General features: G+C 62.1%; 1 protein-coding gene across 1 annotated transcript in view; it reads right to left on the bottom strand.

Annotated features, from left to right (window-relative positions):
- Window positions 1–2,623: 2,623 nt before the first annotated feature.
- Window positions 2,624–10,070, bottom strand: part of IL4R (interleukin 4 receptor) — a 34,344-nt gene continuing 26,897 nt past the window's right edge. The window contains exons 8-10 of the mRNA XM_062180197.1: window positions 8,825–8,903; window positions 7,867–7,916; window positions 2,624–7,211 (exon numbers count right to left, since the gene is read on the bottom strand). Coding sequence (XP_062036181.1) covers window positions 5,762–7,211; window positions 7,867–7,916; window positions 8,825–8,903 — 1,579 coding nt within the window. The 3' untranslated portion in view covers window positions 2,624–5,761. The remainder of the gene's footprint in view (window positions 7,212–7,866; window positions 7,917–8,824; window positions 8,904–10,070) is intronic.

Below are 10,070 nucleotides of genomic sequence, written 5' to 3'. Positions count from 1 at the left end.
TAGTGACCATTGGATAAACTCACCCCCTCCCGTTTGTTTGTTGCACGTATAAAAACCCTAGCCTTCTTTCCCTCGGGGCTGCTCTGTTCCTGCTGTTCAGACACCCCGGCATGCTGGGATAAATAAACCCTTTGCTGATTGCATGAGAGTGTCCCTTGGAGTCGTTCCTTGGCGGTAGACGTTCCTCGAACCCAACATTCCCTCACCCTGTGCCAGGGCCCCTCCCAGGGGTGGGAGGCGGTGGGGGCCAGGGCGGGGCAGGGCAGGTGGCAGGAGCTGGAGTCTGAAGCCCCTGTTCCGAGCGTCCTGATCCCATGGAGCCCTGAGCAAAACAGATTCGAGGACAAAAGTATTAGGAATTTCAAGGTGGGAGCTTGCACGCTCCCCGCCCCCCCCAAGCAGGAAGCCACCCGTCACTGCACTGATGACATGGCTGGTGGTGGTGGTGGGGGTGGCTCTGCCCCACATCCACTCTAACCAGAGAGGGCCGGCTTCTGGGCCCCAGCTGTGTTCTGGATTCCAGCTCCTGCTGACACACACACCCCGGGAGGCAGCAGCCACAGCTCTGGTAGTCTTTGCCACTTAACTTGGAGACCCAAACTGAGCTCCTGGCTCTTGGCTTCAGCTGGCCCCACCCTAGCTGTTGTGGGCATTTGGGGAGTGAGTCAGTGGATGGAGCTCGCTCTCTCAAATTAATTAATTAGAAGAATCCAGAGGCTGGTTTGGTCAATTTGTCATGTCATCAAGGAGTCAGGCTCTTTATTTTCTGCATTTTGCTATAATCAGCACATTACCGCCTGGGTTGCCCCACCTCGTGATGACAAAATGGCTGCCAACACACCATGCATCACATTCAAAGCAGAAAAGAAGCCGGCAATGGGGCCCTTCTCTTCACGGGGTTCGTTTTGATGAGGAAGGAAAAGTCCCAGCTTGCCCTGTGGTTCCACGGCCCAGGGGAAGGGCAGTCAGGGTCAGCTATGCTTCTCGACTCAAGCTGAATTTACCAGCCAGAAACCAGGAAGTTCATTCCAGTGGGAGCACCCAGAGGTGGCGAGTTGTTGCACAGGGGCGAAGGATCCACCCCGGTCCAGGTGCTGCCTGTGAGCCATCACAGGGCATGCACAGCACGGCCCATGTCACCGCGGCCATCCCATTTCACAGAGGAGGCGACAAGGCCGGGGGAGGGGGGGCCAGCAGGTGGCCCACCCGCATGTCCCTCCGTCTGGGGTCGGAGGTCTTGGCGGGGAGAGTAGGGTGGGGTCAGCGGGTGGGGCGGGTCTCCCAGGACAAGCTCTCCCGCCGGCACCGAGGTCGGTGCGGCCACCAGGGGGCAGCAGGGGCCGAGGGGCTGACACCCCCCCACCACCACACCCAGGCCCCCCAGGCCAGAGCCCCGGGCTGGTCAGCAGCCCTGTGCCAAGGGACAGCAGTGCGGGCGGGAGCCGCCACGGCCGGACCACCCACAGCGGGCGGCGCCGGCCTCCATCGCGGGGGAAGTGGGCTCAGAGGGGCCGGGGGTCTCCGTGGCCGTGCACCGCGGCCAGCGCCCCGCGGCCGCCGTGAGCAGCCGGGGAGGCCCCTCCGCCGTGCGCCGCGGGCTCTCACCCCTCCCGGGTGTTTTTTTTTTTTTTTCTCTTCTTCTTTTTTTCATGTTTGTTGTTTAATTAATGACTTTCGTGGGAACGCACTGTCAGAGCGGGGAGAGAACAGGATGTCAAGGGCGCTAGGACTCCCGCAAAAGCAACCCCCGCGGGGCGCAGGTGCGGCGGCGGCGGGCCGGGGCTTCCGGTGGTTTCTCACTTTCCCCTTTGTGCCTTCGGGTTTTCTCTGAATCGGAGGAGGCGGCCACGTGGCGAGAAAGCCAGCAGAAAAATACGACGAGCGGCTTTCGAACCGGACGGCGGTCAGGCAGGCGCGCCGCGGGCGAGCGAGGCTGGGGGCGGGGTGCAGGGCCAGGGAGGGGACCCCACATCGGCGCCTCGCCCCGCCCCGGAGGCCGCGGCGTTCCCACCGGGCCCGTGGTCCAGCGCCGCGGGGGCTGCTGGGAAACTCCAGCATCCTGCTCAGCCCATCCCAGCGCCTCCTTCCAGCCAGAGCTCTGGGGGCAAATTTTCATGTGCTTTAAGAAAACTTTTCTTTTTCCCTGAATCTATCTTTCCTTCCCTCCTCCCACCTCAGGCAATGAAGATTATGCTGGAATAAAAAGTACGTGCTGGGGCCGGCGCTGTGGCGCAGTGGGTTAAGGCACCGGCTTCCTATATGGGCACTGGGAGTCCCCGCTGCTCCACTTCCCATCCAGCTCTCTGCTAGGGCCTGGGAGAGCAGTGGAAGATGGCCCAAGTCCTTGGGGCCCTGCACCCACGTGGGAGACCCAGAAGAAGCTCCTGGCTCTTGGCTTCAGATCAGTGCAGCTCCAGCTATTGTGGCCAATTAGGGACTGAACCAGCGGATGGAAGACCTCTCTCTCTCTCTCTGTCTCTCTGTCTCTACCTCCCTCTGTAACTCTTTAAAATAAATAAAAAATAAATATTTTTTAAAGTACGTGCTAATAAATAAAAACATAGATAAGCATGAACTCTGATGAGCTGTGATTTATTATTTATTGATTTGTTTGAAAGGCAGAGTCACAGATAGAAAGTAGGCAAGAGAGAGAGAGAGGTCTTCCATCCACTGGTTCACTCCCCAATTGGCTGCAATGGTCAGGACTGCGCCAGGCCAAAGCCAGGAGCCAGGAGCTTCTTCCGGGTCTCCCACGTCGGTGCAGGGGCCCAAGGACTTGGGCCATCCTCTACTGCTTTCCCAGGTGCATTAGCAGGGAGCTGGATAGGAAGTGGAGCAGCCAGGACTCCAACCGGTGCTCACGCGGGATAAGTGTGTGCCATGCTGGCAATCTGAGAGCTGGTTTGTTAACGCAGCCTCTCCAGAAGTTGCTGGGGGAAAAAAAGAGGATGGGGAGGAAGACGCGGGCCACAGGCCTCAGTGCTTGCCGTGTGCGGGAGTGTGCGGGGCCTGGGCCCCAAGGGTAGGGTCAGTCATTACAGAGGGGTTAGGAGGGGTTGCCTGGGGAGGTAAGGACCGGATTTGGAGATTTTTTTTCCTTAAGGGTCCTTTTTTACGGAAATTCCAAGCAAGGCCGCCCGCCCCGCAGACAGCTGGTCATGGAGGTGTGAAGCCGCACATGCCCAGTGGCCGTCTCACGACGCGGTGGTCAGGAGGAACACTAGTCCCCTACCTCTGCAAGGCCGGACGGAGTCCTATAGGAGGAACACTTCCGCTCCTTGGCTCCTGATCCCCGATTGGGGGAGAAGCCTGATGGCTGATTTCTATTGGGTGAGGATTTTCAGTGGGTGGGACTAATGTGTACTGAAGCCAAGCTCCGACTTCCTGTCTCAGGTCGCAGCCATAGTCATGTCCTGGTTCCCGTCGGTTCCCAGAGCCTGCCACACGCCTGGTGCTTCGTGGCTTTGCACTTCCTCTACCCTCCACCCTGAATGTGCTTTCCCCTGCGCAAAAGTCTGGTTCCTGACCAGGAAGCAAGGGGCCCGCCTGGCACGTAGCAGGGGCTCAATGGATACTGGGGCAGTGGTCCCTGAGCCTCGGGCAGGTGACAGGTGGGAAGTGCCTCTGTCCTGCTCTCCATTCCAGCTTCTCGAAGCCAAGCCAGTTCGGAAATACGAGCCTCGAGCGACAACCTGGGTTTCCTCCTCCTCGGATCCTGGAGAGAGAACCAGGACTCCAGGCTCGATTCTGCGTCAGGATCCCAGCCGGGCTGCGTCTCTGCCACCTCCACAAACATATTTCCCCTGTTTGTGGCTTCGTTTTTTAAAAGATTTATTTTATCCACAGAGTTAGAGATCGATCTTCCATCCGCTGGCTCACTCCCCAAATGGGTGCAATGGCCTGGGCTGAGCCAGGCAGAAGCCAGGAGGCAGGAGCCTCATCCTGGTCTCCCATGCGGGTGCAGGGGCCCAAGGACTTGGGCCATCCTCCACTGCTTTCCCAGGCCACAGCAGAGAGCTGGATTGTAAGTGGAGCAGCCGGGACTCGAACCGGCGCCCATATGGGATGCCGGCACTGCAGGCAGCGGCTTTACCTGCTACCCCACAGTGCCAGCCCTTGCAGTTTCATTTACAAACTTGTTTTTTCTGAGAGGATGCTTGCAGTGGGTGTGGTGGACAGCTGAGCTTGTGCCGCTTGGTACCTAAGGGGACAGATGAAGCCGGCTGCGGGTGCTGCTCTTGGACCTGGGTTCAAGTCCAGAAGTCTGGTTCAGGCTCCTCTCACGAGGGAACCCGGGGCCAATCCTCTCCCCTCTTCGGAATCGCCCTTTGGGCAGCCGAAGGGATAGGTTGGGGCTCAGCCCAAGGGGCTATTTATTTCAAAACCAGACTGCAGGTGAGGCGGTGGTGAGCTGCCCTAACTCCCAGGGCGTTATGCACTGTGCGCGAGCAGCCAGGAACCTGCAACAGCAACACTTCTCGCGCATGGAAGTCAGGGCCTCTGTCTGTCCACCTGCCGGGGGTCTGGAGACACTGTGGGCCTGCCAGGACCCAGCTGGCTGACCTTGGCAAAGCGCAGTAGCCAGCCACCGCCAGTGCCCTGTCTGTGTCTCCTCCACGTGCCAGCTCCTAGTCCAAGAATTCGTTCTCCCCTCCCTCTCCCGGAGTTGGGGGCAGCAGCAAGTGCTGGAGAATTCACCGACCCTGGAAGCAGCCTCTGTAGAGCCCCAGCGCCCTGGGCTGCGGCGGGTGACTCTGGGCATGCGCCGTGCGTGCTCTTCCCCGTGTCACCGGCCCGCACTGGCAGTGCGGCTGACACCACGCCCTGGACCGCCAAGGCCTGGCTCGGAAGGAGCCAGAGGCAGCAAACCCCTTAACTTCCTGTGCCCTGGTTCTGCCGGATGGAAGATTCGGTGGGTTAACGGAGGTCAAGGCCTCCCAACAGTGCCTGGCGGACGCTTCCTTGCTAAATGACGAACCTTTATTTATAGAAAACTCCTCCCGCCCCCAGCACACGAAGCTACCAGTGAGACAACTGGGAGACTCAAACTTTCTTCAAGCCAAGGCTAGCTTTTGCAGCCCCTGGGGACTGTGACCCCATGCGGGCACAGCCCTGCGCCGGACCTCAGCACAGTCTCACCCGGCTCCTGGCGCAGCAGGTGTCTCCGAGGAGTGGCAGGGGCAGCTGGCAGGCGGTGAGGCTCCTCCATTCTCCTGCTTCCTAGGGGGGCCCCAGCCTTAGAGGGGAGCAGGGGCAACTGCTCACATCTTCCTTGATTGCCGCCTCCCAGCTGTGCAGCTCAACAGGGCCGATTCCGCCTTGGCCCCAACCCCAGGACCGGGCACCTCTGGCCCAAAGCCCTCCCTCTCCAAGCCTGTCTGCCCAGGCTCCCCAACTCATTCCCGCGTTGGCTGTCTGTTTCTAAACTCCAACAACAGCTTCCACTTCCGGGAGCTGCAGGCAGCTCCCCCCAGACCCGGGGTGCGAGGTGACTCAGTGCCTAGGGCACAGCTTGGGCAAGTGTGACGGGACCACCTGGGGAGTGCCTGGGCAGAGCTGGCCCAGTGGCACCCAGTTCCGGGGGACGCAGCAAGCCTAGGCTGACGCTGGGGGGCAGGGCAGGGGAGTCCCTGGGGCCCCAGGGGTGTGGCCAAGTCACCCCTTCACACCCTGGTTCTCTGAGTCCCAGGACAACGCTCCTGGCTGGCATGGAGAAGCCCCAGGCCTCACCCGAAGACCTCAGCAGCAAGAGTGCCCGTACCTAGGCAACTCTCGTGTGTGTGGGCCCTGGGGAGACCAGGCCCGCCATTTTGGGGGGCTGGCTTGAGTCCCGAGCGTGTCTGGGGGAAGATGGGACGGCCGCTGGGGGCTTGCCCTCCTCAAAGCCACCTAGGGGTTCCGGGGAAGCTGGAGGGAGGTGAGCCTGGTCGGGGGGCGGAGAGGGATCCAGGGTCCTCCAGGGGCTCTTGGGCTCGGCGCCATCTCCACAGCAGCAGCCACAGCAGGGGCTGGCCACCACCTGGGCCTGGCCGCTCTCCTCCTGGCCGTGACACTGTTTCAGGTGGCCGCACAGGTGGCAGGTGAGGGCAGAGTAGACAATGCCACTGCACAAGTCATCCCTGACGGGCTGCGTGGCCTGCGCTGGGGACGGTGGCGACTTCTGCCCGTCCCCTCCCTTGGCCACGGGATGCCCTGGGGAGGGAGGAGGCTCCACGTCCAGTCCAAAGGTGAACAGGGGCATGGGCACTGGGGCCGGGTCCCCGGGGCAGACGAGGTGCTCGAACGGCTTATAGCCCCCGCCCCCGCTGCTGGCCCCAGGCGCAGGTGTCCCCATGCAGACAGAGCCCCCAGCCAACAACAAGCTGGCGAAGGCCTTGTACCCAGCCTCTCCGGGAGGGCCGGCTGCCGGCCCTGTGCCATCCTGGGCGCTAGCCTGCTTTTCGGTCGGTGCACACTCCCGGTAGCCACTGGAGGGGGTTGAGACGGGGACTGGGGCCGCCCCGTGCTGCAGGACCCATTGGCGTAGCACGTGTTCCCAGCTTCCCGGCTCAGGCTGCAGCCCGGCGGCCAGCTCGGAGGCGGCACCTGGGCTCCCAGAGTCTTCGGCCAGCAGGGGGTCGGGGGCAAACTCCGGGGGACTCGGCAGCGTCTGGCTCTGGCAGGCGCCGAAGCTGCGGTAGGCGGGGTTGTCTGTGACGACGACAGGCGTCCCAGCGCTAGCCAGGCTGGCAGGGGAGGCGGGCTCCTCACCCTGCCACGATGCCTCCTCTGGCCACCCAGAATCGGGGGGCTCGGCCCGGGGCGTCAGGGCACTCCCGCTTCCTGGGGACGGGAGAAGGGCCGACTGCCCCCAGCCTGGCTGGTCCCCGAGCAGGTCGAGGAAGAGGCTCTCTGTGAGCCGGGCCACGATGCCCTCCCTGCCGTCCAGGAAGCCGCCCGCACTGCTCGCGGGTGACGGGCATGGGCTGCCCGCTCCGTCCTCCTCCACGGCCTCCTCCTCGCCCTGCGCCGGGGCCTCCAGCAGCTGCACGCACTGCACCACGCTGATCCTCTCTGGCCACAGCACCGCCTTGCTCAGCCCCGGGCACCAGGCAGGCTTCTCAGGGCACTGGCAAGGCCTGTTTCTGACAGCCTTGGGCGACTCTTCCTCCCTCCTTACGCCATGTTCCAGCAGGCAGGGCAAGAGTTTGGTCAGGCACGTTTTCCAGTGTCTGCAATGGCAAGGAGACGTGCAGGGGTCAGGTTTACCTTTGATGCTTAGAAAACTCCTATGCATCCATCAAAGCCCAAGCTTCAGATCACCCTGGGTGGACGTCTGTGTGTTGCAGACTTGCTTCCTGAGTTAACGACCTATCAAGCAACCTCTGGAACCAACTCGGTCTACTGGAGAACAAGTCTGTATTGGGCAGGGCCATGCTGATGAGCAACGCTACGGGGATGCAGGGGTTAAAGCCAGACTGTGGAGCCCCTGGCTGGGCCAAGTATTAACCCTTTGTTATTGGGAAGGCCCAGGAGGCCACAGGGGTGTTGGCACCCTCAAGGGTGTAGGACGGTGGCTGTTTGCCAATGAGTAAACAAGGAGGTCATATTTGTAACACCCAGCACAGCTGCCCTGGTTGTGCACTGCAACAGCGTTGCTCAGGCCCAGCTGGGCACTGCCAAGGGGCTTCAGCCCATACCCGACCTGCCAGTGAAAACTCGCAGGGCCTCGGCCAGGAGCCCACCTCCCCACCTGCGCCTCCTCCTGCCACCCCGCAAACCCAGGGAATGGAAGGCGGACACGGAGGGGGGCGGCGTGAGCCTGCTCTCCATTCTACCACCTTCCAGGTCCACGTGGGCTACCATAGCCCAAGCTCAGACACTCACGGGCACTTGGCTGGTTCCTGGCTTTGGGCCCGCTTCTCCCATGGTGACACCTGAAACGTAAGAGGCAGACGGTGACACAGAGCAGGTGGCCTTGCTCCAGGCCTGGCCCAGGGGTGTGTGCCAAGGGTGTACTACATAAATGGCCGTCGCTTGGAGGCCTGTGTGTCTCGGGGTGACTTGTAACGAGGTGAAGGTCCCCTGATGCATAGGTGGCACTTGATCCTTGGGGGTCTGCACATACACCTGCCGCATTCCGCCCCAGTGAGCCCAGCGGTGGCCACTGCAGCAGCTGGGCCGCGGCAGAGGCGTCCACGCCTGCTGGAGGTCCCTAGGGAAGCAAGCACCAGCGGGCCTCCCTCTGGGCAGCGCCTGTGTCCCACCTTGTCCCTACCAAGGCTCGGACAGACCCACCCCCAGCTCTGGGGTGACTGGATCAGGAAAGGAGGTGGGGCGTGGTCCATCCCGGCCAATGAGAACTGAGCAGAGCTTTGCTGGGCCGCGGATTGGCTGGCTGTTTTTTTTTTTTTTTCAGGCATTTGAGAGGCGGACAGAGAGAGCTCCCATCAGTTGGTTCCCTCTGCAAACGCCCAGGCGAGCATCTGGGAGCTCCATCCGGGCCTCCTCCCGTGTGGACGGCAGAAACCCACAGACTTGAGCAGGAAGCTGGAGTCCAGAGCTGGCAGTGGGATCAGACCCGGGCGCTCCGATGCGGGACGCGGGTGGCCCGCCCCAGCACTCGTCTCCCCGCAGATGACACACAGGGGACCCGGGGGAGGGTGACACCCAGGGGAGTAACCTCAGAGGGGCCCAGCCCCAGCGGAACAGCCAACAGGAGGGGAGGGATGACCACAAAAAGCCGCAGAATCTGTCTCCCCAGAAACTTTCCAGAACATTCCTCTGCGATTCCAAACCCTCAAGGCCCCAGAACCGCCTGCAGCCCAGCCCCACAGTCTTATACCTGAGAGTCCTGGATGACGATGGCCACCAGGGGGCTGTGGGCGGGGTTGGGAATCTGGTCCCACCATTCTTTCTTAATCCTGCAGAACAAAAGGAACAGATGACCACTCCCAACCCCAGAGCCCTCCAGGCCACCTGCTCACCCACTGCCCACTGCTGGATCCTCACCCTCCCCCGGTGGGGAGGTTTCTATCCCTGCCTCCACTCTGCGGACAAGGAGACCGAGCCCCATGATGGAGGGCGACAGCAGAGCTGGGGTCCCACAGTGGCAGTCATGTACCCAGAACTGAGTTCCTGGGGGGGGCGCCTCTGTTCCCCCCACCACCTCCCAGGCACTAGGCCCTAGGGTGAGCATTCCGGATTTCTCTCCCATAGTCCTTGGGGGCAGGCTGGGGAGGCCTGAGAAGGTGGGAAACACACCAAGAAAGAGACCCCAGCTTGTCCAGGGTCTGCCTGTAGCCACGGGGCCGTGGCAGGGAGGGAGGGCTCCCAGCACATATCACTCGGCACCTGCTCCGCACTGTGCAGAGCCCCGGGACAGCAACCATGAACCAGAGGAGAGGTGGTTCTGTGACATCATTCAGTCACAGCGGTGAGTAGATAAGGGAGTGGAGGGGAACAGAGTCGGGGGGGGGGCACCCTCAGAGGGTGGCTTCCCAGCCGTGATGGGGAGCAGTGCAGAAGTGAGTGCTGGGAAGGTCTGGGGAAAGGGGGCCCCGCAGGTGCGAAGGCCTTGAGGCCACCACGGCCAGGAGGTGGGAGTGCTGGGGAACAGTGAGGGGGGTCAGGGAGATGGCGGCTCAGTGCAGGAGGTAAGAGTAGCCCAGGGTCATCGGGATCACTGGTGACGAGGCCAAGAGTGGATACCTGCCTTGCGTTGATCCCTGGCCACCTCCAGTCCTGACTTGCTGGCCCCATTTCAGGGAGGGGAGGGCTGAGGCTGGAGACCCCCACAGCTCCGAGGCTCCCCATCTGCCACCTCGCAGCCCTCCCCGGCTTCCCCAGGGCCCGGGCTCTGCTGCTCCCCACCACGACTCCCCGTGTGCACAGCCCTGTCACAGCTGCCCGCTGCCAAGCATCAAGGCCAGGTTCCAACCCAGGCCCCCTCACTGCACCAGGGCAACTGTTGCGAGTTCTTCTCCCTCCTGCCCGAGGCCAGAGAGTCCGGACGGAACCCTGGGCGCCAAGGCCATCAGGTGACGTGACATTCTCTATCGCCACCTCTCCCCAGGCAGGGCAGCTCGTTC

The sequence above is a fragment of the Lepus europaeus genome, chromosome 21 (assembly GCF_033115175.1).
Source record: "Lepus europaeus isolate LE1 chromosome 21, mLepTim1.pri, whole genome shotgun sequence".
NCBI classification, from domain to species: domain Eukaryota; kingdom Metazoa; phylum Chordata; class Mammalia; order Lagomorpha; family Leporidae; genus Lepus; species Lepus europaeus.
Note: the sequence above shows the minus strand (reverse complement) of the source record. Positions and strands in the feature narration are given on the sequence as shown.